Raw genomic sequence first — 26,416 nt, 5'->3', positions numbered from 1 at the left:
TAAAATAGTTGGAGGGGTCTCCATAGTCATGAGGCTTCAATGGTCAGCCCTGACTTAAGGGTGAACAAACGTGGTCAAAGTCCTACACTGAGAATCCTGCCTGCTTTATGGTGACTCTCGAACCCCTGTGCTACTGAATTTAAACTATAGAGAGTGGGGTGGGATGGTGCTACCTAACTAGACCCAGAAATCCAATAGGCATTATCAGCAATGGAGCTTTAGAGGAAAACTTCCAGCAACAATTTAGGAGATTGAGAACTAGCCTATGAGTTGGAGGTTGTTCAACTACTTTAAGTAAAATACCTCTGTACTATGTACTGTAATACTGCTGTATTTAAGTAAAAACTATATTTAATATGGTATTTAATACCATATTAAATACCATATTTAATACTGCATTTAAATAAAATACTGCTGTACTGTAAAATACCTTCTGACCCCAACTGACCACTCCCCAACCCCAGCATCAGCAACTCTTCCCTCAGAAATCATGTAGCAAAACATAAACAGACTGCAAATATTTTTCTTGAGGAAATACAAAATGAGGAGGAAACTGTAGTCACCAAGTCTTAGCCAGGGAGAGCTGTCTTTATTAGAAAAATTCTTTGAAAAACACCAATTCAAAAGGACATATGCACCCAATGTTCAGTGCACCATTGTTTACGAAAGCCAAGAAATGGAAGCAACCCAAGCATCCACCAAGAGATGAATGAATAAAGAAGACTGGTATATGTATACAATGGAATATTACTCAGCCATAAAAGAATGAAATTTTGTCATTGTGACAACATGGATGGACCTAGAGGGAACAATACCTAGTGAAATAATTCATACAGGGAGAGAATAAAACTGTATCTCTTCAGTGATACGTAAAATCTAAAAAATAAAAACAATTGTAACATAACGGAAACAGACTGACAGAAACAGAGAACAAATTAGTCATTACCAGAGGTGGGAGGGGTGGAAAGATGAAGGGGATAAGAGGTACAAACTACTAGGTATAAAATAAGTAAGTTACAAGGATGCAATATACAACGCTGGGAATGTAGTCAATGTTTTACAATAACTTTGTATGGAGTATAATCGTATCCTATTTGTCTCTGTTCAAATCTTGGCTATTCAATGAACTCTATGGAAGTTTCCTGAAATAGCTCTCATGGTAAATGGGGGAGGTGACAAGACAAGGTATGTGACCTTGGAGAACAGCCCATCCACTTGTGTTCCACACTCCATATTTATCAGGTTCTTGGTGCAAAGGCCTATCTATTTTTGCAGGTAATGCACCTTTCATTGGTCCCCAACCTTGGGTAATAGTCTCTCATGATCTCTACATCTCTCCTAAAGACTTATATGGCTGGTGATGGATGCAATTGTTTCCTTAATTTGACTGAGATGAGCTTCCAAGAGAAGCTGCAGAAGCAAACAAGTCTGGACAATGCACATCCCCACCCTGGGATCAGCACTCAGGACACAAAAAGCTCTTCCTCTCTGCTTGTGTTGGAAGTTAAGGGCTTCAACCTTCCCAAATGTGACTCTTCCAAGGTTGCTTCCTAAGAAGCAAAAGCTTTTTCCTATTATCCATTTCCCCATGTTACATCAAAAATAGAGACTTTTCATTGGCCCTTTTTAAATAGAAGCACAAATACCAACATCAGGAATAACAATTTTTGTTTGCAACGGCTCTTGAAAAGTAACGTAAAAAGATACTCACAGGTTGAAAACGTGCTTCTTACTTGTTCTCATTTCCTCGCCTCTTAAGCTGAGACAGTTACAATCAGAACCTGCAAAAGCCACAACAAATTCTCTGATGTCTTTTGTACTTAAAAGCTTCAATAGATACTCAAGCATCTTAGTTAGTAATAATGTGCCACCCTAGTTTTCAACTATACTACAACACGTAGTCCTTAATTGTGCCTACATAATGTTGGGATATCCACAATTTGGGAGACAGTACCGAATTAAAAGGACTACCTGTGTTCAAATCCCACTGCCATCATTTATCAGCTGTGCGAAATTCAGCTCCTTAACGTCTCGGTCTCATTTTCCTCATTTTACAATGGGATACTTTAATTCATATAGTTGTTGTATTAAAATGAAAATAGTAACTAATAAACGATAATAGTTATTAGGGGGGTTATTATGCACTGGGCATTCCACTGAGCACTTTACATCCATTTCATCTGTCAAATCTGAAGAAACTAACACTCTGAGCACAGGTCTTCGTACATTGCAGACGACCCGAAATACACTGAAGGAATGCTCAAAGAAGCTAAAAGGATCCGCTGCTAGCAGGATGTTAGCAGAGCCGAGAGTGAAGCCCAGGTCCCTGACTCCTGCGCTGTAGTCTGACGTGCAGAGTACCCAGGACAGTGAAGGCACAGAAAGTTCTGATACGTGGCGTTTTATCACCGGCCCTTTTCTCTCGCATTATAGAGGACTAGAAGAGTGGGCTTTGAACACGGGCTCACCAGCTTCCAGTAGAGCCTTGAGCCCACCGGTCAAGGCTGTGTGGTTTTCCTAGTCAAGCACTGAGCTGAAACGGAAAATACACCCTTCTTAACTCTATTCTCTTTCCCCCATAATTGCAGTGCCGGGTAAGCAGCCCCAGGGTTGGAAACATCGCTGGAGCCGCATTTCACGCTGAAGACTTCCAGGAAAGCCTAAGCGACTGCGGCCCTGGGCTGGTGGGGAGCCTGTTTCCAGTCGGACCATGTCCCGAGGCTCTCCCGAGTCCTGCGCTTGCGCACCCAGCCCTCGCCGCGCCGGCCCGGAGGACGTGCGCACGCTGCCTTTGCGGCTCCTGGCCCCGAGATGCGCGGCTCCCGGGCCCGTGCCAGCTGCAGGTGCGTGAGGAAGATTTCAGGAATTCAGGTGTGAGGTGGAGCGACCCACGGGAAAGGTCGGGCCTGCCTCAGTCCCTCCAAGGTGCCCGGGGACCCAGAACGGGGGAGCCAGGAACTCAGCTCATTTTATTTTCTCGTTTCCCCAACTCCTGACTTCGTCTCCTGGGGAGCAGGAATCTCTGAAAGGAAAATGCAAAAAGCATACTTTCCCGTGCAGTGAATCGTATCACATGTGGCATTCCCTCCCCCCGCCCCACCGTGGCCAAAGCAGTCTTCACCCTTGCCTTGCCTTTCCTGCTGTGGGGTTTTGCAGTCTGGACTTTCGTTCGACTCCTAGGTGCTTACTGGTTGTGGATGATGAAGGCGAGGGTCAGTTGTGAGGGCCCTGTGTCCTGTGCAACCCCCCACCCCACCCCCCAGGAGGAAGAGGTGATGGTTGAAGGGCAAGAGAGTGTGGCCCAAGGGAAGTAGAGCAGAAGCTACCAAGAGGGAAAGGCCGTGATAAATGTCGCCAAAGATTATTCCCTAACTGAAAGTTCTCTTAAGTTTTTCTCAGTTCTTGTGTTTCTTGCTCAATGATTTTTATGATGTCCTCACTTCCTTTTAATGGTGTTGTTTGAGACTGGAAAGCCAGTAGGCTTTCAGCCTTAACATTTCGTTGGAATTTTTTGAGATCAGTTTTTTCAGTCTTCCAACTGTAAGAGTATTTTGCTATTGTCAGGGTAATCTTGGGATTGAACCATTGAGATTTGCCGTTTTTTATTTTTACTTGAGCCTAGGAAAAAAATTACACAGTGTTGGTTTGTTTTTTAAAATATTATCGACCAAAAAAAAAAAAAAATCAGTTGAGAGCACAAGATCCAGCTGAAGTGGGATTTGGAGTTCTATCAAATTAACGTGCATGTGCTTAAGTACACGTGGGACTGCACTTGGAGCTTGGGGATCCCTGAGCTGTCACTTATAAATAGCAGATGAGATCACTGCTTGCCACCAATGATTCTAACAATATAGAGCTTCCAGTCAGTGCTTTCCCACATGGCGTGGATGCAAGTGACAATAGTATCCAGTCTTAGGGCTAGTGTTAGATGATAATCCATGGTCTCCTTTTGGCACGGTAACTATAGGTAGTCAATTCCTGTTATAATCAGAAATGGTTGCCATGTGTGTAGTTCTAGTGTGGCATTTTTTGCCAGTGTTCCAAAGAGACTATTAAAGGAAAGAAGAAATACACAAAAGGAGTGGAGGAACCTGGCTTCAGGCCAAAATACTTCGTGTGATCTTTCAGGCCCAACGGTAGACAATTGCATGGCCTTGCCTGGCTGGCCTCATCAGGGGAAGCTGCTCGCAACACTGGACTTGTGCATGGCCAGTGCACTGCAGTTTTGTGGAGGGAATTGCAGTCGAGGATGCACCAGTTCCTTCCCTCTAGCCATGCTCATATTCTTCTGCATTCCTGGTTCAGGTACCTCCATTCTGAGGCCCAGCTACTTCCCAATTGCCTCCACCAATACCTCCCTTACTGCAAAGGGAGGGAATGTGGACGGGGTACCATTGACTGAGGTACTTTTGTCCATTTTGACTTGGGATCTTTCTACTTATAGCCCTTCCTTCCTCCTCCCCTGGCTCACAGGTCCATAAAGAGCCAGTAGCCTTTTTTTCCAGCCTCCTCCCCTGGGATATGACTGTGTGCACTGTTCTGTTTAATTGACCACTGGGTGACCAGTACTTTTTTAGCCTCTTGCTTGCACTGTTGCATAAGTGAATAAAGATTTGCTAATTACTTGCAGTTTGGCTCATTGTCCTAATTGACACCTCAATACCTGATTACTTGACAGAAATTAAATAAATTGCCAAATTTGGGGCAGTTCACCTAATTGCAATCTTCATAACTGCTGCTGTGTTAGCACTTTAGGGATTTGGAGGCTGTTCACCTGTAATTTCTCTAACTCAGTGTTGTGAAAATGCATACTAATAGTATCAACAGCTGATTATTGCTAACATGGATATCTGGGTTATAGGGTATATTTTATAAATTAATAGAGTGGCTTGCAGTCAGACTATTTTGTGTGCCATATTACCTTTGACCTCTAATTAAATTTTTTGATAATATTTTGGGGTTATTTCGGTCAACTGAAGAAAATTAGTAATCCTTAGAAATTCCTGTCTTGTCCTATGGGCCCCAGTCTTACCTAATGGATTACTTGGCCACTTTTGGATAAAGTGATTGATTTGTTGTGGGTTCCTGTTTCCTGTGTGAAGAAATATGCAAGAGAACAGGTTTCACAAAGTTTATCTCTTCCTATAGAAGTTTCACAAAACACTGTCCTTACCATATGTTATGCAATCTGACATTTTCTAAACTATTTTATTAAACAAAAATGCAGATCATGACCCATTAAATTTATTTCACAATCCATTAATGGATAGTGACTTGGAGATTGAAGGACACTATGATAAAACAACTAGTAGAAGATAATTTGCTCAATAAATGATTTTTTTCCTATTTTTAAATCAGATTGCTGAAGAGCACTACAGTAAGTGTGTTTGAGATTTTGTGTTTAAGGTGTTTTCTAGACATCTTAAACACAAAAACAGTAATAGCACACAGCACATATGCTGGATTGTCACTGAAAATGAAAGTGAAAGTTGCTTGGTCGTGTCGGACCCTTTGTGACCCCGTGGGCTATAGCCCACCAAGCTCCTCTGTCCATGGAATTCTCCAGCCAAAAATACTGGAGTGGGGTACTCTTCCCTTCTCCAGGGGATCTTCCCAACCCTAGGATCAAACCCAAGTCTCCTGCATTGCAGGCAGATTCTTTACTGTCTGAGCCACCAGGGAAGCTCAGATATTCACTAAATCAGCTGACAAAAAAAAAACAGGGAGTCTCCTGTAGGTTTATCAACTCTCTTATCTCTCAACTAGAAGATACACTTTTTGGATGAGAGAGCTGGAACACCTTTTTTAAATCTCTGGCTTCCTTATTTAAAGAAAAGGGATCCATAGAAGGATAAGAAGAAATTGGCTTTTCAGATAGAATATATGGTATAAAATGGTTGTGAAAGTTCCTCATAAGCTTTTGCATGTGTCCCATAGAGGCATATTAGGGAAAGTGTTTTTGTCTTTTTAATAACTCTTAAGACCAAAATGACCTTTAATTATATTGCCTGAAAGTGTATTGTACTCAATCTGCAATTACTGAGCCATAGATAAATATGTAAGTAGCCACTGTGTCAACCTTATTGCCTCTATACTTGTCTTTCAGGACTTCTACAACAAAGTGGAAAGAAATAAAAAGAACTATACATTTAGTCTGTTTACCTCTTAGTTAGAAACCCTAAAAATACTAAGTAGATTAAGTTTTTAAGTTTGCTTAGTGTTGAGCTAAATAATACCTTACATTCATATACTGCTTTAGTTTTCTAGCACCGTCAGATGCATCATCTCCATTGATTCTCACGACACCATGATGTGGTAGGCAGGCCAGGCGACACTTTCCCTGACTTAGAGCTGAGGAGTCTATATATTTCCTTCTCCTTGCCACCAAGATCATATGGTAGCAAATCCAGGACTAAAATTCAGGTTTCCTGGAACATTTTCTTTCAGTTGTCTGTGTTATCTTTGTTGGTCCAAAGGAGTAACTTAGAGTAAATATTACTAACGATGTGACTAAGAATTTTGATAACTGAAACATTCCATTCTCAGTTCATATCCAAGGAGTGTTATAATTGAATGCAGATATGTCTTGTCTTGTTTTTAGTATTATATTTCTTTTAGTTTTTACCTTTCTAGTCCAATTTTTGAAAATGGCAAATCTACTTAATAGTGAACTAAGAAAATTGGAAGTAAAAGGTCTAATTAATGTTAAGAAATCCAACTCAGTCTCTTTAATGTATCTCAACTAATTAGAAATACAGCTTAAAATTATATACATTTTTAAGTATTTCTTTTGAAGACTCCTTGTTTCTCTATATGTGTGAAATTAGTTTAATGATTCTAAAGTATCTAAAATGGTTATTAACTTACTGTTAAACACAGGAAAAGTTGAGGCTCCCTATTTCCTTTAATATCTTTAGCCAAAGGACATTTTAAATTATTTCTTTTCACATGAATAAGTAATTTTAAAATTGATACATTTTTATTTTTAATTTTTAGACATCTGTGGAGTTTAAGAACACTATGGAGCTCATCAGAGTATGTCACTGAAGAATATGATGGCTGAAAACAATTTTAAAATGCTAAAGATTCAGCAATGTGTAGCAGCCAATAAGCTACCTAGAAACAGGCCATATATATGCAATATTTGCTTCAAGCATTTTGAAACACCATCAAAATTAGCTAGGCATTATCTCATTCACACTGGTCAGAAGCCATTTGAATGTGATGTGTGTCATAAAACCTTTAGGCAACTAGTTCACCTGGAAAGACATCAACTAACTCATAATCTGCCTTTTAAATGTAGTATTTGTCAACGCCACTTTAAGAATCTGAAGACATTTGTGAAGCACCAACAGCTTCACGATGAAACGTACCAGAATGATGTTAAACAGGTCAGAAGATTGTTGGAGGCCAAGCAAGAAAAGCCAGTGTATGGAATGTATCATACTTTTACCCCAGAGGAGAGATGGGCATTACACCCATGCTCCAAGTCTGATCCTACATACAGCTCTTCAAAGAAAAAAAAGGATATTCATGCGTGTACAATCTGTGGCAAGATGTTTCCATCACAATCAAAACTTGATAGGCATGCTCTAATTCATACTGGTCAGAGGCCTTTTAAATGTGTCCTGTGCAGTAAGTCTTTTCGACAGTCAACTCACTTAAAAATCCACCAACTCACACATTCAGAAGAAAGACCTTTTCAGTGTTGTTTTTGTCAAAAAGGATTTAAGATTCAAAGCAAACTTCTGAAGCATAAACAAATCCATACCAGGAATAAGACTTTTCAGACTCTTTCATTAAAGGTGAAGAGTTCAGAATCATGCTCCCTGCCTAATAAATTAAATGCAAAGCAGGATGGCTTTGAAAATGGTAATATAGGTGAATCTGAAGAGAATAATCAACTTGATGTCCACTCTGTTTATATTGTCCCTTTTCAATGTCCCGAGTGTGAAGAATGTTTTGAATCAGAGCAGATTCTCAATGGACACAAGTGTTTTCCTGCCAGAAGTGGCAAAATTCCAAGCAAGCTCAAAAGCAGCTACAACTATAAAACCATTGTTAAAAAAATCTTGGCTAAGCTTAAACGTGCTGGGGGTAAGAAATTAGATAATTTTCGATCTGATAAAGTATTTAAAAACACTCTCATGAAAAATCGTGATCTTATTTCTGGTGAGCAGAGGCCTGAACAAACCCAGAGAACATGTCTGAGTTCTCTTGGCAAGCATGGAACATACAAGACAGTTGGCAATAAAAAGAAAGCATTGACTTTGCCATTTTCTTGGCAAAAGCACTGCCAGAGCCAAAATATGGGGAAAAATGTAAAAGGTATTCTTACACCAGAAAACATGTTAACTATGGATAATCCTGTGCATAAAAAAGACATATCTATCTATGGTTCATCAGGTGAGGAATTCTTTGAAAACTGTCAAGTGCTCCAATGTGGCTTTTCAGTTCCAAGTGGAAATATACATACTGGACATAAGACGTGTCCTTGTGACAAATGTGAGAAAGTGTTTCCTTCTGTTTCTAAACTACAAAGACACTATTTAATTCATACTGGACAGAGGCCTTTCAGCTGTAATGTTTGTGGGAAATCTTTTAGACAGTCAGCTCACTTGAAAAGACACAAACTGACTCATAATGATAAGCTTCCCTATAGAAAATCTCTTTGCCAAGTAGAATTGGAAAATTTTAACAAACTTTTCATTCACCAGGGTGATAATGTTAGCTACAGTGCTTCCCAACAATGTCAGACTCTTGGTTTTCAAAAATACAACATCTCAGAGTCAGGTCAAATGCCAGAAATGAAAGTTAAGGCAGAATCAGAGGATTTCATTCTTGGTGCCCCCTGTAGGAACAGAGAGCCCTGTCTCTCTAGCACACTTCTGGAATCGGAGCAGAGCCAACATAGTCATTATTGTAGTTATTCAGGGCGTGCCGAGAGGAATGATGGCCTTCTTTACCAATGCAGTGTTTGTTCTAAAAGTTTTAGATCCCCATCTAAACTGGAAAGACACTATCTAATTCATGCAGGGCAGAAACCATTTGAATGCTCAGTTTGTGGCAAAACATTCAGACAGGCTCCTCACTGGAAGAGACATCAACTTACTCACTTTAAGGAATGACCACAAGAGAAAATGGGTATCCTAAATTCAGTTACGAAACTGACAGAACCACTGATATGTTTGTCGTGTCTCTGGTGACCTTGTTCTTCAGCCTGAATTTAAAATGTATTTTTATCAGAAGGCCTGAATTAGATTGAATTAATTCATAAGCAGTTGCTTGTCCTTCATACTAAGAGGTAAGATACATAGACATTTAATACAGTGTTTTAGGAGCAGCCAAATTAATTTTTAGAAAAATTTGATATCATAAAGTAAGCATTTATTTTAACACATAACTTTGGCTGTATTGAAAATGTTATAAATCCATCATGGTACAAATAATTCAGCCTCATTTTTGAAGGAATTATTCCTTAAGACATGATCTCCTTTTATATATATTCAAAAGACAGGCAAAAATTGGTTTTTGGCTGCAGCAGATAGCATGACTAGATTTCATTTATTTCATAGATTTTAGGTCTATGGTTCAAATTCCATTGGAAAATTTTTTCTTACAAGCTAAAAAATATAAAGCCAATAAAAATGAAGGTAGATGAGAAGATAATAGTATTTTCATTGGTCTTTTCCAAGGTATTGATTCTTAGGACTCTGGTAACTTCACCTCCTGTTCTACAGGAGATTGGTTTTTTGTTGGTTTTTTTTTTTTTTTTTTTTCTGCTCAGCCTGCTGTTTTTCCCTCCAAAATTTAAAAGAAAGAAAGAGCCTAGTATGTACCTCTGTACATTTACCATGTTTACTCATTAAATATAGTGTTCAAGTGCCATAATATTTTTGTTGATGTGAATGCAGTGTCATCTTTTCAGAGGAATGAATGTAATTCATCTACATGCTTTTTCATAATTGATAGCAGTAGACTTAAGGCTCACTTGCAGATTCCATTGCCACAAGACTTACTTTAGTAAACTTTCTTTTAATAACTCTCTAATTGAGTGATTCTATGACAACTAAATCTGTCAAATTTAATCAAATGGCAGTGACTAGATCTAGTTTTTATTCCTGTTTTTTTGTAAGATTCTAATGCTAAAGTGTTATTTTGATCATTAGTGAATTGTTATTTTAATTTATAAAGTAATCTTGTACAGAAATAAGATCTTTATGGAATTGAGAGTGTCGTTCTAAACAGTTCTGTCATGATTTGGGAAATATTTAATCAAACTGTAAAAGTTATAATCACACATTGTCCCTCATATTTGCCATTTTAAATAAAAATCCTTCAGTCAGTTCAGTTGCTCTGTCATGTCCGACTCTTTGCGACCCCATGGACTGCAGCACGCCAGGCTTCCCTGTCAATCACCAACTCCCGGAGCTTGCTCAAACTTATGACCATTGAGTCAGTGATGCCACCTAACCATCTCATCCTCTGTCATCCCCTTTTCCTCCTGCCTTCAATCTCTTCCAGCATCAGGGGCTTTTCCAGTGAGTCAGTTCTTTGCATCAGGTGGCCGAAGTATTGGAGTTTAGGCTTCAGCATCAGTCCTTCCAAAGAATATTCAGAACTAATTTTCTTTAGGATGAACTGTTTTGATCTCCTTGCAGTCCAAGGGACTCTCAAGAGTCTTGTCCAGCACCACAGTTCAAAACCATCAATTCTTCAGCACTCAGCTTTCTTTATAGTCCCAACTCTCACATCCATACATGACTACTGGAAAAACTGTAGCTCTGACTAGTTGGACTTTTGTTGGTAAAGAATGCCTCTGCTTTTTAATATGCTGTCTAGGTTGGTCACAGCTTTTCTTCCAAGGAGCAAGCATCTTTTAATTTCAGGGCTGCAGTCACCATCTGCAGTGATTTTGGAACCCCCAAAATAACGTCTCACTGTTTCCATATCTATTTTCCATGAAGCTAACCTAAAAATCCTTAAGAATGACCCTTCCTAGTAATAAGAAAATAGCCATAATCTTCCTAAGGTGAAAAAAACGGGTGGGTATTTATCCTATCATACTCAGATATACTTGGTGGCAAGCCCTCTATTAAAATGGACAAGTGAACAATTTTACATCCCACTGTAAGAACTGTCTTTGTGGGGTGGGGAGGAAAAGTTGGTCTGCTGTTTTTTACAAGTGAATTTTGAGAAACTTGGGTTTAATTCACAGAGGTTAAACCTAACAGTACAGATCCCAACAATTTACAAACAGAGGAGAGTCGTGTTTTAAAGAGTAATTTCTTTTTTCCTGAGATAATGTTCCTCAAGTGCAAGTAAGATGCTGGTTTATAGAGTTTGCTTTACCCAAGAACATTTCTGTTCAGTAAAAGCAAAGGACAACTAGTTCATATTTTCCAAGAATAAAAGTTCAAGGTTTTTTCTTTAATATGTCTGAAATTATCTATTTGGGGATTTTCCTAAGCTATTTATGTACTTTTATTTGAACTTGATGATTTATATACTCCTTTCCCAGCTCTAATAGAGAATCCTAACAGTGTTGTGTTTGTATGATTATTAGATTTTGTTTGCCCATGTGATACTACTATACATTTTTTATCTTTTTGGCCCACGCCTTTTAAAGCTGTTTCATATTGAAAGTTGGAATACTGTAAAAATTTTGTCAAAGATGTACTGTAGTGCTATTTGAAGTACCTGTAATGAAACACTTTTATTATCACTACACTCTTCTTGTGGGAACTTTATAGGAGTGAAAATAGACTATACATCGTGATAAGATTAAACATTAGATGTTAAGTGATCTGCTGCATGCTCAAACTGTTATTATTGTTGAATCAATTACTTCAGTTTTCTGAAAAAAATAAAGTTTTAAATATCTTTAAACAAAAGTAGAAGAAATTTTCATTTGGACAGGAGCAGGCTGTAGCATGATTATTTACTGAGATAGTTTGACTGAGTTAGTGGAATTACTGTTTTATACTGCCATAGGGCCTATTAGGGGCTTCCCTGGTGGCACAGTGGTAAAGAATCACCCTGCCAATGCAGGAAATGTAAAAGACATGGGTTTGATCCCTGGGTTAGGAAGATCCCCTGGAGTAGTAAATGACAATCCACTCCAGTATCCTTCACTGGAAGATTCCATGGACAGAGGAGCCTGGAAGGCTACAGTTCATGGGGTCACAGATGTGACTGAGCACACACATAGGGCCTATTAGGAGAAAATGTATGTGGAATGAAAGATGATGATTCTTGAAAAATTCAAATTTCGGAATATTTTTAAAATGTCAATTATACAGTTTGGACTTTTTTTTTTTTAAGGGAAAATCATACAGAATAGAAACAAGGTACCGATAGGCAAACACTCCAGGGCCTACTCCAATCTACCTTTTCCACTGAACTTTCTAACATAGTTAATTGTTTGCTTCCTTCTTCATAATAAGTTGCTTTCATAGCTTCTTATCACTTGCAAAAGGATATGTTAACTCCCTTGCAAGTCACATGATATGCTTGTCCATTTATCCTCCTCATTGGCCTCCCTCTCCAGATTTTTACTGAAGAAACAAAGTTATTTCCTCCAATACATGTTATTCCTGATTCCATCTTACCTACATAAGAGCGGTGGCTGCGCGGTGCTGCTGTGGTGAGCAGCTGAGGAGATTACCCCAAGTCCAAGATCAGAGAAACCCCAGTAAGACGGTAGGTGCTGAGGAAGGCCTCAGAGGGCAAGCAAACTGAAACCACAATCACAGAAAACTAGCCAATCTTATCACATGGACCACAGCCTTGTCTAGCTCAATGAAACTATGAGCCATGCTGTGTAGAGCCACCCAGGACAGACCGATCATGGTGGAGACTTCTGACAGGATGTGGTCTGCTGGAGAAGGGAATGGCAAACCACCTCCGTATTCTTGCCTTGAAAACCCCATGAACAATATGAAAAGGCAAAAAGATAGGACACTGAAAGATGAACTCCCCAGGTTGGTAGGTGCCCAATATGCTACTGGAGATCAGTGAAGAAATGACTCCAGGAAGAGTGAAGAGATGGAGCCAAAGCAAAAACAACACCCAGTTGTGGATGTGACTGGTGATGGAAGCAAGGTCCAATGCTGTAAACACCAATATTGCATAGGAACCTGGAATGTTATGTCCATGAATCAAGGCAAATTGGAAGTGGTCAAACAGGAGATGGCAAGTGTGAATGTCAACATTTTAGGAATCAGCTAACTAAAATGGACTGGAATCAGTGAATTTGACTCAGATAACCATTATATTTACTACTGTGGGCAAGAATCCCTTAGAAGAAGTGGAGTAGCCATCATAGTCAACAAGAGTCCAAAATGCAGTACTTGGATTCAATCTCAAAAATGACAGAATGATCTCTGTTCGTTTCCAAGGCAAACCATTCAATATCACGGAAATCCAAGTCTATGCCCCCATCAGTAGTGCTGAAGAAGCTGAAGTTGAATGGTTGTATGAAGACCTACAAGACCTTTTAGAACGAGCACCCAAAAAAGATGTCCTTTTCATTATAGGGGACTGGAATGCCAAAGTAGGAAGTCAAGAAACACCCAGAGTAACAGGCAAATTTGGCCTTGGACTACAGAATGAGTACAGCAGGGCAAAGGCTAATAGAGTTTTGCCAAGAGAATGCACTGGTCATAGCAAACACCCTCTTCCAACAACTCAAGAGAAGACTCTACACATGGACATCAGCAGATGGGCAATACCAAAATCAGATTGATTATATTCTTTGCAGCCAAAGATGGAGAAGCTCTATACAGTCAACAAAAACAAGACCAGGAGCTGACTGTGACTCAGATCATGAACTCCATATTGCCAAATTCAGACTTAAATTGAAGAAAGTAGGGAAAACTACTAGACCATTCAGGCATGACCTCAATCCAATCCTTTACGATTATACAGTGGAAGTGAGAAATAGATTTAAGGTACTAGATCTGCTACAGAGTGCCTGATGAACTGGACAGAGGTTCATAACATTGTACAGGAAATAGGGATCAAGACCATCCCCAAGAAAAAGAAATGCAAAAAAGCAAAATGGCTGTCCGAGGAGGCCTTCCAAATAGCTGTGGAAAGAAGAGAAGCGAAAAGCAAAGGAGAAAGGAAAGATACACCCATTTGAATGCAGAGTTCCAGGGGATAGCAAGGAGAGATAAGAAAGCCTCCTTCAGTGATCAGTGCAATGAAATAGAGGAAAACAATAGAACGGGAAAGACTAGAGATCTCTTCAAGAAAATGAGAGATACCAAGGGAATATTTCATGCAAAGATGGGCTCGATAAAGGACAGAAATGGTATGGACCTAACAGAAGCAGAAGATATTAAGAAGAGGTGGCAAGAATACACAGAAGAATTGTACAAAAAAGAGCTTCACGACCCAGATAATCATGATGGTGTGATCACTCACCTAGAGTCAGACATCCTGGAATGTGAAGTCAAGTGGGCCTTAGGAAGTATCACTACAAACAAAGCTAGTGAAGGTGATGGAATTCCAGTTGAGCTATTTCAAATCCTGAAAGATGATGCTGTGAAAGTGCTGCACTCAAAATGCCAGCAAATTTGGAAAACTCAGCAGTGGCCACAGGACTGGAAAAAGTCAGTTTTCATTCCAATCCCAAAGAAAGGCAATACCAAAGAATGCTCAAGCTACCACACAATTGCACTCATCTCACACGCTAGTAAAGTAATGCTTAAAATTCTCCAAGCCAGGCTTCAACAATACCTGAACCATGAGCTTCCAGATGTTCAAGTTGGTTTTAGAAAAGGCAGAGCAACCAGAGATCAAATTGCCAACATTGAAACAGCAAGAGAGTTCCAGAAAAACATCTACTTCAGCTTTATTGCTATGCCAAAGCATTTGACTGCATGGATCTCAACAAACTGTGGAAAATTCTGAAAGAGATGGGAATACCAGACAACCTGACCTGCCTCTTGAGAAATCTGTATGCAGGTCAGGAAGCAACAGTTAGAACTGGACTAGAACAGACTGGTTCCAAATAGGAAAAGGAGTACGTAAGGCTGTATATTGTCACCCTGCTTATTTAACTTATATGCAGAGTACATCATGAGAAATGCTGGGCTGGAAGAAGCACAAGCTGTAATCAAGATTGCTGGAAGAAATATCAATTACCTCAGATATGCAGATGACACCACCCTTATGGCAGAAAGTCAAGAAGAACTGAAGAGCCTCTTGATGAAAGTGAAAGTGGAGAGTGAAAAAGTTGGCTTAAAGCTCAACATTCAGAAAACTAAGATCATGGCATCTGGTCCCATCACTTCATGGGAAATAGATGGGGAAAAAGTATCCGACTTTATTTTTTTGGGCTCCAAAATCACTGCAGATGGTGACTGCAGCCCTGAAATTAAAAGACGCTTACTCCTTGAATGAAAAACTATGACCAACCTAGACAGCATATTAAAATGCAGAGAAATTACTTTGCCAACAAAAGTCCATCTAGTCAGAGCTATGGTTTTTCCAGTAGTCATGTATGGATGTGAGAGTTGGGACTATAAAGAAAGCTGAGTGCTGAAGAATTGATGCTTTTGAACTGTGGCATTGGAGAAGACTCTTGAGAGTCCTTTGGACTACAGGGAGATCCAACCAGTCCATTCTAAAGGAGATCAGTCCTGAGTATTCATTGCAAGGACTGATGCTGAAGCCTAAACTCCAATGCTTTGGCTACCTGATGCAAAGTGCCGACTCATTTGACCTGACCTCAAAGACCCTGATGCTGGGAAAGATTGAAGGCAGGAGGAGAAGGGGACGACAGAGCATGAGATGGTTGGATGGCATCACCAACTCAATGGACATGAGTTTGGGTAAACTCCAGGAATTGGTGATGGACAGGGAGGCCTGGCGTGCTGCAGTCCATGGGATCACAATGAGTCGGACATGACTGAGTGACTGAACTGACTGAACTGATCTTTCCTACATAGTATGAATTTAAATTAGATACAAACTTTCATACTCTATTCAAATAAGAGATTTAGTTGAGCCAGGTTTAATTTGTTTTTATTCCATCATTACATTAAAATTAAATGAAGCCTCTCAGTCGTGTCCAACTCTTTGCAACCCTATGGACTGTAGCCTACCAGGCTCCTCTGTCCATGGGATTTTCCAGGCAATAGTACTGGAGTGGATTGCCATTTCTTTCTCCAGGGGATCTTCCCGATGCAGGGATCAAACCCAGGTCTCCCACATTGTAGACAGATGCTTTACCATCTGAGCCACCAGGGAAGTCCATCATTATGGAAGGAAACTAAAGTTTAATATGCAGAAATCAGATTTCAATTTATATTATATGTAAGATAACCAATGGTAATTGCACAGTTTTTAGGGGATAGCACCATGGCAATGGCACCCCACTCCAGTACTCTTGCCTGGAAAATCCCATGGATGGAGGAGCCTGGTGGGCTGCAGTCCATGGGGTCGCTAAGAGTCGGACACAACTGAGCGACTTCACTTTCACTTTTCACTTTCATGCACTGGAGAAGGAAATGGCAACCCACTCCAATGTTATTGCCTGGAGAATCCCAGGGACGGGGAGCCTGGTGGGCTGCCATCTATGGGGTTGCACAGAGTCGGACACGACTGCAGTGACTTAACAGTAGCCATGTTTGAAGTCTGCATGTCTTTCAGGAATCCTTTATTAGAACTGATGTTGGCTAGGACTGTTTCATGCAGAGTATCTGCTCTTCAGAAGCAGTGAAAGTACACACTTAATTCCTTTTTTGTTGAGGTTTCTCTTATTGTCAGTTAGGAGTGGTTAGAATTTCAGGGCTAACTGCTGTAATTCTATTAGTACTATTCCATTAGAGAAACAGAATTCTATTGGAGGAAAAAAAGAACTAAACTGAAAAAGAAAAGTGGTTCAGTGGTGTTATTAAACAACATGGGACGTAATATTTTACATCTGTATTGACTAGCTTCTATTCATTCTTCGATGTTTGAACTTGAACACTGCTTCCTCTGGAAGGCTTTTTTATTTACTCTAGCACTGCATTTTCAGTGCTCCCACTGCTTTTTGCTCTTAACTATGTTAATTGTCCCTGTTGATTAGTGGTTTTCAAACTTTAGTGTGCACTGGAATCTTCTAGAGGGCTTGTTAAAAGCAGAGATTGATGAGCTGCACCCTCAGAGTTTCTGATTTAGTCTTTGGGCCTGGGCCTGAAAATTTGCACTTACACAAGTTATGTTATTGCTGTACTGAAACTACACTTTGAGAACCATTAAGTTAAACTATTGTTAGCAATACATGTTTCTGGAAAGCAAGAGAAGGGATGATTTTGTGTTTTAAAAATATAGTATAAAACAGTATCTGATGTTGTTACATTCTCAGATGTATACTGAATATATAAAGAAGGAAATGAATGGAGTCATCATTACAAGCTCTTATATTATCTGTAAATCTCTATTTTCATTTAGAGCCTTTCATTCACTCTTGGAATGAGTTTTCTTTCTAATGTGTTGAGGTCACTCCCTGATGTTTGTCAAAATCGTATCTACCTTTCAACACTCATCATAAAAGCTATTCAGAAAATCTTATTTTACCTTTTGTTTTATAGACTTTATTTGTGATTAAAGTGTAATTAGATACTTTATGTATTCAAAATCTGTTGCATTTAAAATTATGATCATGCAAATCATCTTTAGTTCTAAAAACAAACTTTATACCATAGAAATTAGGAGAAGAAAAGGACTCCGTATTTAATTTTCATATTTACAGACACTTTTGTTATCTTTCTCAACTGTTTATTCTCCAACAGGCTATAGATATTACAAAATTCAAATGTTTCAAAAGTGTATAAAATGTAAAATAAGACTTCCCGTGCGCCTGTTCTTCCCTCTCCCAGTACTTTGTCCCTAGAGGCAACTGCATTACCAGTTTCTTGCCTGTGGTAATCCAGGCAAGGTTTACTACAGACACATGTTTAATTTTTGAATGGATTTGGGAGTGGTAGAAGTATGCGTTCAAACTCAATGATAAGATAAAACTAGCAATTCAATTTAAAAATTGGGCAAATGATTTGAATAGAGGATTCCACAATCATGAATGGCAAAGAAGCACAGGGACACTCAACATCATTAGTCATTAGGGTAATACAAATTAAAGTTACAATGAGATATGCCACATAACTATTAAAATGGCAAAAATTAAAAAGACTATACCAAGTGTGGATGAGAAAGAAGTGGAATTGGAACTCTCATACACTGCTGTTGTGAATATAAATAGTACAACTACTTTGGAAAATAGTCAATTTCTTAAAATTTAAGCATACACCTACCATATGACCCAACTATTCCACTCCGATGTATTTACTTGAGAAAGGGAAACACGTGTCTACATTAAGAATGCTCTTAGTGCATTATTTGGAACAGTCAAGAACTGGAAACAATTCATAGAACTGGAAACATTCATCCATAGATGTGTAGGTTAACAAATAGTGGTATGTCCATAAGACGGAGGAGCCTGGTAGGCTGCAATCCATGGGGTCGCTGAGAGTTGGACACGACTCAATGACTTCACTTTCACTTTTCACTTCCATGCACTGGAGAAAGAAATGGCAACCCACTCCAGTGTTCTTGCCTGGAGAATCCCAGGGACGGTGGAGCCTGATGGGCTGCCGTCTATGGGGTCGCACAGAGTTGGACACGACTGAAGCCACTTAGCAGCAGCCCCAGAAGCCATAAAAAGGAATGAACTATTAATACATGCATCAACATGGATGAACCTCAAAATAATTATGTTGGACTTCCCTGGTGGTACAGTGGATGAGAATCCACCTGCCAATTCAGGGGCCACTGGTTCAATTCCTGATCCAGGGAGATTCCACGTGCTCTGGAGCAGCTAAGCCTATGCACCACAACTACTGATCCTACGCTCTAGGGCTTTCCAGTCACAGCTACTGAGCCCAGATGCTGCAACTATTGAAGCTCGTGTGCCTGGAGTCTGTGCTGTGAAACAAGAGAAGCCTCTACAAAGAGAAGCCTGTGCACTGCAAAAAAGAATAGCCTCTGCTTACCACAACTAGGAAAAGCCCAAACACAGCAACAAAGACCCAGCTCAGCCAATAAGATAGATAAATAATAAAAATCATTATGTTGAGTGAAAAAAAGAAAGAAAAATGTACATACTATATTATTTCATATTTGTAAAATTATATTAAAAGTATATTAACCTACAGATGAATATACTTAAGATTAATAGATTATAGATTCATATACATTATATATTAATCTGTAGGTTAATATACTTTTAATAGGATTTTACAAAAATGAAATAATATAGTACTTATCTTTTTTTAGGGCTTCCCTAGTGGCTCAGAGGTTAAAGCGTCTGCCTGGAATGCAGGAGACCCAGGTTCGATCCCTGAGTCGGGAAGATCCCCTGGAGAAGGAAATGGCAACCCACTCCAGTACTCTTGCCTGGAGAATCCCATGGAGGGAGGAGCCTGGTAGGCTACAGGCCATGGAGTCGCAAAGAGTCGGACACGACTGAGCGGCTTCACTTCACTATCTTTTTCTGTAGTGACAGAGGGGTTTTCCAGGTTGCTCAGTGATAAAGAATCTACCTGCCAGTGCGGGAGATGCTGAGACACACGTTTGATCTCTGGGTCAGGAAGATCCCCTGGAGAAGGAAATGGCAACCCGCTCCAGTATTCTTGCCTGGGAAATCCCATGGACAGAGGAGCCTGGTGGGCTGCAGTCCATAGGGTCGCAAAGAGTCGGACATGACTGAAGCGGCTTAGCACGCATAGTGACAAAAAGACCACTTCTACCCAGTGGATGGGTAGAAGAGAGATACGAATGGATCGCACAGGAGTAGTAGGAAACTTTTAGAGACACTGGATATACTTATTATTATGACTTCGGTAATGGCTGCACAGATGTGTGCCTATGAAAAGATCAAATTTCACACAAAATATGTGCAGTTCATTATAGACTAATTTATATTTCCATGAATCTCCTTAAAAAGTTAAAATCAAGCCTTGCCTCCCCGTCTAATTTTTTTTTTCACTACTACTTTTTTTTTTTAGGGTTGAAAGAATCCCAAGTCTCCCTCTTCCTCTCCAACGCTAACAACAAAACCTCCACCAACACCGTCTATCAGGCCACTGAGACATCAATCCAGTCTCTCTGGAGTTTTTCTGTCGGTTTCCCACTAGGGGGCAGAAGCGGAAGAGAGCGAAGCTCTTGCTTCTCTAGCTCAGAGCCGACACCTTGCATGCACTTCCGGCCTTGTTGTGTTCCGCTTCCCGAAGAATGTACAAGCTGCGGTACGCGTTACCAGTGAGACTGTAAACCTTGAGGATATTCTGCCCCGCAGAATTTTTGCATCTTGGAATTAGGCAGCTGCAATCGCCTCTTCGGGGAAGTTCATCAGATTCACCGCTGCTCAGAGCGGTCCTTTCTTTTCCTTTGGAGCGGAGAGAGTGCTGCCATGACGGCCCCTGCTCAGCCCAAGAAAATCGTGGCCCCTACGGTGTCCCAGATCAACGCAGAGTTCGTGACCCAGGTGGGCTAGGGCGAGTCTGGTGTGTGTGAAGGGATGAGGACTCTGAGGCCAGGGGGTGGAATTTTCCTCGGGAAGGGAGCATCCAGGAGGCATTTGTTCATCGATTCATTAACTCAAATCTTTTTACTAAAGTGTATGTGCTGTGTGCCAGCCACCGTACTAGCTCTTAGGGAAACCATGGTTAAAGAGGCTCTGCCCTGAGGAGTTCACATTCCTGGGGATACAGAAACATGAAAAGAAAGCTTTTATGCTAGAGTTTGTCCCTGGAGCGATGAAGTCGCAGAAGGAACACCCCAGTCTACCTGAGACTGGCAAGATTCCGTAGCAGAGGTGATGCTGAACTGAGTGTTGAAGGAGGGATAGGTTTATTCTTATCCTTAAAGTAACCTCGATCTTTGAGTGGAGCGATGAGAATCAGACAAGAGACTTGCTTCAAATAAATGCGTTTAGGAAGAGCAGTCTCCGACGCTGATGCGTGAATGTTCCTCTAGAACCCGTTACTGTGTTTTATTGTGAACCGCGGTTGGCTTTGAACAGGGAAATACAAGCCTGGTAGCTCTTAGCAACATTCCTAATCCTTATTTGTTGTTTGAGGTATTGACTAACAGTGCAAGTAGCTCAAGGTAGAACTTACTACTCACCGACTTCTTTCTTCTCTGTGCCCTGGCTCAGCAGATTTGCCAAGGCAGAAGCATAGGAGTCACTTTGCGTCCTTCTTTTCCTAGCCTGCACTTTGCTACATTCTAAATGTCTCTTAAATCTATCTGCTTTCTGTGCCTTAAGCCAGGTTTCCATGGTTTTCTTCCTGAACCTAGGTATCCTAACCTGTGTTCCTGTCTTTCCACTTGCTCTCCTCGAGCTCATTTTTCATATTGTTGTCAGAGTGATTTTACCCAAGTACAAATCTGATCACCTCACTTATCTTCTTACAATTGCTAATGAGTTCTAATTGCCCTTAGGATAATGACTGGAATCATCCAACGTGTTTTATAATCTAGCCTGTGCTTATATCCAGTTTTGTCTGTTATTTCCCCTTTTCTAATTGTGTTTTAGCCATACTGAACTGCACTTAATTGTGCTGTGTTATCTTTCACCTCCTGGCCTTTCAACATTGTTCCCTCTACTTAGAATCCTAATCCTCTCTGCTCCTCCCACCCTTTTCTTATATGGTTAATTCATTGTCATCAATCTACATCAATTTGGAGAGGTTTTTGTGGATAACTTAGACTAGATTGTTATGGTTGTTCAGTCGCTAAGTTCTGTCCAACTCTTTGCAACCCCATGAACTGCAGCACACCAGGCTTCCCTGTCTCCCTTGTGAGTCGCTGATGCCATCCAACCATCTCATCCTCTTGTCACCCCTTCTCCCCCTGCCTTCAGTCTTTGCCAGCATTAGAGTCTTCAAGTGAGTCGGCTCTTCGCATCAGGTGGCCAAAGTATTGGAGCTTCAGCTTTAGCATCAGTCCTTCCAGTGAATATTCAGGATTGATTTCCTTTAGGATTGACTAGTTGGATCTCCTTGCTGTCCAAGGGATCTCAAGAGTCTTCTCCAGAACCACAATTCAAAAGCAACAGTTCTTGGGCTTTCAGCCTTTATGGTCCAACTCTCACTTCTATACATGACTGCTGGAAAATCCATAGTTTTGACTATACAGACTTTTGTCAGCCAAGTGATGTCTCTGCTTTTTAAAATGCTGTTTAGGTTTGTCATGGGGTTCCCTGGTGGCTCAGAGGTTAAAGTGTCTGCCTGCAATGTGGGAGACCTGGGTTCAATCCTGGGGTCAGGAAGAGCCCCTGGAGAAGGAAATGGCAACCCACTCCAGTATTCTTGCCTGGATAATCCCATGGACGGAGGAGCCTGGTGGGCTACAGTCCATGAGGTCGCAAAGAGTCAGACTCGACCGAGCGACTTCCCTTTAGGTTTGTCATAGCTCCAGACTAGATTAGAACCCTCTTTTCACATATACTTGAAATTTTTGGGAGAAAGTATTAGTTTCCTCCCCTCAGGGAGCTTACAGTTTAGAGATGAATCAGTAAATGAACAGCGTAGGTTCAGACAGTGATCATTGCTATCAGGAAAATGAAATGGCATTGTGACAGAGCAGGTGGAGTGTATAAAAGCAGTCAGGAAAGTCCTCTCTGAGGTGATTTTGACCTAAGACCTGAATGCCAAAAAAGGAGCCAGTTGGGGAAGAGCAGGCAAACAGTATGGGGAGATGCAAGTGCAGATGCCTTATGATGTGTATGTAAAGAAGCCAGGAGCGTGAACTCATGAAAGGAAGGATGGCAGAGGTGGGGACAGAGAGTACGTAGGGACAGTACCATTTCCCTGCCCTTCCTCCTCTATTATTTCTGAGCACCTGGTGCACCTGACCAGAGAAGGTGCTTTCTAATGATTATTGAGTGAATGAGGTGTAGAGGTTGGAATTTAATTATAAAGAAAACCAGATATCTGAATTCTGTGATCTCACTTCTTTAATGATAAGCATTTTTTAGCAATAAAGTTTTCTTAAAGTATGTACATTGTTTCTTTTGAGACATAATGCTATCCACTTAATAGACTACTGTTATTGTTGTTTAGTCTCTTAAGTCATGTCTGACTCTTTTGTGACCCTATAGACTGAACCCGCCAGGCTCTCTACCCATGGGATTTCCCAGGCAAGAATACTGGAGTGGGTTGCCATTTCCTTCTCCAGGGGATTTTTCTAATGAAAGAATTGAAACCTAGTCTCCTGCATTGGAGCCTTTGGCCACCTGATTCAAGAACTGACTTATTAGAAAAGACCCTGATGCTGGGAAAGATTGAAGGCAGGAGGAGAAAGGACGACAGAGGATGAGATGGTTGGATGGCATCACTGACTTGATGGACATGGGTTTGAGCAAGCTCCGGGAGTTGGTGATGGACAGGGAGGCCTGGTGTGCTGCAGTCCATGGGTTCCCAAAGAATTAGACATGACTGAACCACTAAACTGACTGGCTTCTGCATTGGCAGGCGGATTCTTTACCATTGTGCCACCAAAGAAGTCCTCCTGAGTGTGTGCTAATCACGTAATGATTTATTGTTTTGCAGATCAACATTCCTGAGGACTTTGAATCTGGTGTTTAGTACTGGCTCACTTGTGAACATTTTATCGTGGGCAGCTCATTTAATTTTTCTAAACCTGTGTTTCCTTAGCTCTATGCTGAAGATGTTTGACTGTGGTTATTAACTTTCCCCTAGGGGTAACTAGGAAAGTATGTCTTGTTTTGTTTTTAAAATCGCAGTAGCAGGTTGCCATACGGGGCATTACTGACATTCATTGGATTGTGGCCAAAGATGCTAACTGGTCTACAAGCCCATGTAGTCTCCTTAGTAGGTAAATGACTCTTATCTAACGTGGCCCTGTGCCAGAAGTGCTTGTTACTGACTGATCTTGGTCTTTTAGCTCTACAGCCATATGAATATATGACTTACTATTTATACTGTTTACTTTTGCAGTTAGCATGTAAATATTGGGCACCCCATATCAAGAAAAAGTCACCCTTTGATATAAAGGTAAGTATTTTTGATTTGCAGCATCCTTTTTGAATAAGTATGCTCTTTGTATCTCTTTTTCAAGAGCTGACTCATCAAAAGCTTTTCACCTTTTTTAAAGTTAAAATGAATGGTTTTCTAAACTAGTGATTACTCATAAGAGAAAATTTGAAAAATACAGAGGCTACACATATGAGAATAAAAGATCATTTCTCAGTGATAACCTCTATCATTTGTTCTGTTTCCTTTAAGCTTTTAAAAAGTGTGTGTGTATTTTCCTGTTCATAGATTCTTAGATTGTTTTTGATTTATCATTATTAGATGACCATGTAATGAATATCTTTGTAAATATACAGCAGTTTTCCTACAGTTTTTTTGACAGTTCACCTAGGATAGAATCTATTGTTTTCTGGTTGATGAACTTCAATAAAGATCTGTAATAATGGTAGAAGAGGGGTGACTTGTTTAGTGTAGAGGATCAGAGGCATGGGGCCAGTCATATTCAGTTAGAGAATGGTCTTAGGATTCATGTGACACAGTTTAGAATAATTGAAAAGAAAAAAAGCCTAAACGTAGGATTAATTCTTACTGAAATAGGTTCTCTAAAAGAGGTCCTTACATGAAATAGACCTGACATATTGCATGCCACTTAATGTGTAGTAAAGACTGATTTAAGCTTTGCCATTATAAATTGAATTGTGATACTTTAGGCACTCTTATAAAACTGAACCCCAAATTTCTTATTATTTGAGTTTAAATGTTTTATCTATAAATATATTTGTTTTGCCAGCAATCCCATTTTGTTCATTAGGAAGATATTAAACTTGACATACATTAGTTACTCTTAATTATTGGCCAGGTTGCTTTATCTTACTTTATGTTATTTGTATATGTTGGGTCTGGGGGTTCCTAGAGTCATTTTTCATTGATAACAAAATTATCTTGATGACACTACTAGATTGAGTTGAACTTAATTAGATCAAGATTTTTAGAGATTAAATTTATATTTAGATCATTTTAGTTAATACTAGAAATAATTCTAGATGAAGCTGTGTATGCCTGTTTAGAAAAAATTTATTTTAACTTGGTATTTAAAGATTATACCCTTCATTTTATTATTTTTTAATAATTTAGATTTTAATTGAAAGCAGAAAAAAACAAATTTCATATAAATTCAAGATTTGCTTGCCTCATTATGTTCCTGCCTTTACCATCCACAAACATTTATTTGACAGATATACTCTGAGCAATTAAAAGATATCATAGTTACCATAAAATTATATTATACCATGTTAAAGCATTTTATAATTTTAACTTTTTTTTTAACCTACTCATCACTAGCACTACTATTACTTCTGCTACTGTTAACTATTATTAAAGGCTCACCATATGCAAGGACCTGGGCTGAATTCTTTATGTGTGTTATCTTTTAGCAAACCCATGGGGTAGTTAATAGTATAATTAGATCCTTTTTGTATACTGGGAAACAACCTTAGAGCAGTCAGGCACTTGCAGAGGTTGTAGCCATCAGCAGTGAAGGTGGCTGGTTTGAATCAGGCTTCCAGCTCCAGAACCTGAATTCTTAGGGATTATACCATCTTACCCCCCCCAACCCAAGTAAATAGAAATCAGAGGTTTTATCATGCATTTGGAAAACAGAATGGCGTTTGTTTCTGTTATTTCTTCGTGCTTTCAGTTTGCTTTCTGATTTTTGAAAACACATTGTTAAAACTCTCAGATGAAGCCTGCTAACATTTAGTATTCCTTGTTAAAACTATGTTTTAAAAATTATCCTGCTCTTGTGAATTTTTGTTTTCCCTAGAAATGAAATAAATATGTCATTTTAATAATTATTTCTATAATTATTTTTATGCAGACATATTTATTTTTTCTACTACTTTGCTTTTTTGCTGTTTTACATTTTGAGGAATATAATGGGATTATAAAAAATATCTCTGAAGTATTATTTCACTAGAAGTAATACTTGAGAGCTTTCCTAAACAACTTATTTTATGTAATCTCAGTAACTGAAAACTCTCAGAGTCTGAAAAAAATTATTTGAGATATTAAACATTTTTATATTTTTAACAACAGGTGATTGAAGATATATATGAGAAAGAAATTGTCAAATCAAGGTAGGAATGAGTTTAATTTTTATACATAGGGATTAGATGTTTCTAACTTGGATCTCATCTGAGCTTCTAAACTAAATGTAGTTATAAACTTGGAACTTTCTTTTCTTTCTTGATTTGATCATCAGGGAGATGGTAGCTAGAAAAATTACATCTAGCTGCTGAAGAGTCATAAGATATTTCTTTGCCTTGTAATTTTTGACTCAGATTAGAGAGATTAAGTTCTTTAGG

General features: G+C 39.6%; 2 protein-coding genes across 2 annotated transcripts in view; both read left to right on the top strand.

The window, feature by feature from the left end:
* The first annotated feature begins 2,769 nt into the window (after positions 1-2,769).
* On the top strand, positions 2,770-9,362 carry ZNF770 (zinc finger protein 770). Its single transcript, XM_052646895.1, has 2 exons — positions 2,770-2,843; positions 6,997-9,362. Exon 2 carries the CDS (start codon positions 7,038-7,040, stop codon positions 9,126-9,128), a length of 2,091 nt encoding a protein of 696 aa, XP_052502855.1. The 5' UTR covers positions 2,770-2,843; positions 6,997-7,037; the 3' UTR covers positions 9,129-9,362.
* An 11,025-nt stretch (positions 9,363-20,387) lies between these two features.
* Positions 20,388-26,416, top strand: part of AQR (aquarius intron-binding spliceosomal factor) — an 81,749-nt gene continuing 75,720 nt past the window's right edge. The window contains exons 1-3 of the mRNA XM_052646387.1: positions 20,388-20,539; positions 24,018-24,074; positions 26,148-26,188. Coding sequence (XP_052502347.1) covers positions 20,465-20,539; positions 24,018-24,074; positions 26,148-26,188 — 173 coding nt within the window. The 5' untranslated portion in view covers positions 20,388-20,464. The remainder of the gene's footprint in view (positions 20,540-24,017; positions 24,075-26,147; positions 26,189-26,416) is intronic.

The sequence above is a fragment of the Budorcas taxicolor genome, chromosome 10 (assembly GCF_023091745.1).
Source record: "Budorcas taxicolor isolate Tak-1 chromosome 10, Takin1.1, whole genome shotgun sequence".
NCBI lineage: Eukaryota > Metazoa > Chordata > Mammalia > Artiodactyla > Bovidae > Budorcas > Budorcas taxicolor.
This window is presented reverse-complemented; position numbering and strand designations above follow the sequence as displayed.

What these genes read in the sequence shown, in the direction of transcription:
- ZNF770 (XM_052646895.1), top strand. Translation starts at nt 7,038, where the DNA reads ATGTCACTGAAGAATATGATGGCTGAAAACAATTTTAAAATGCTAAAG.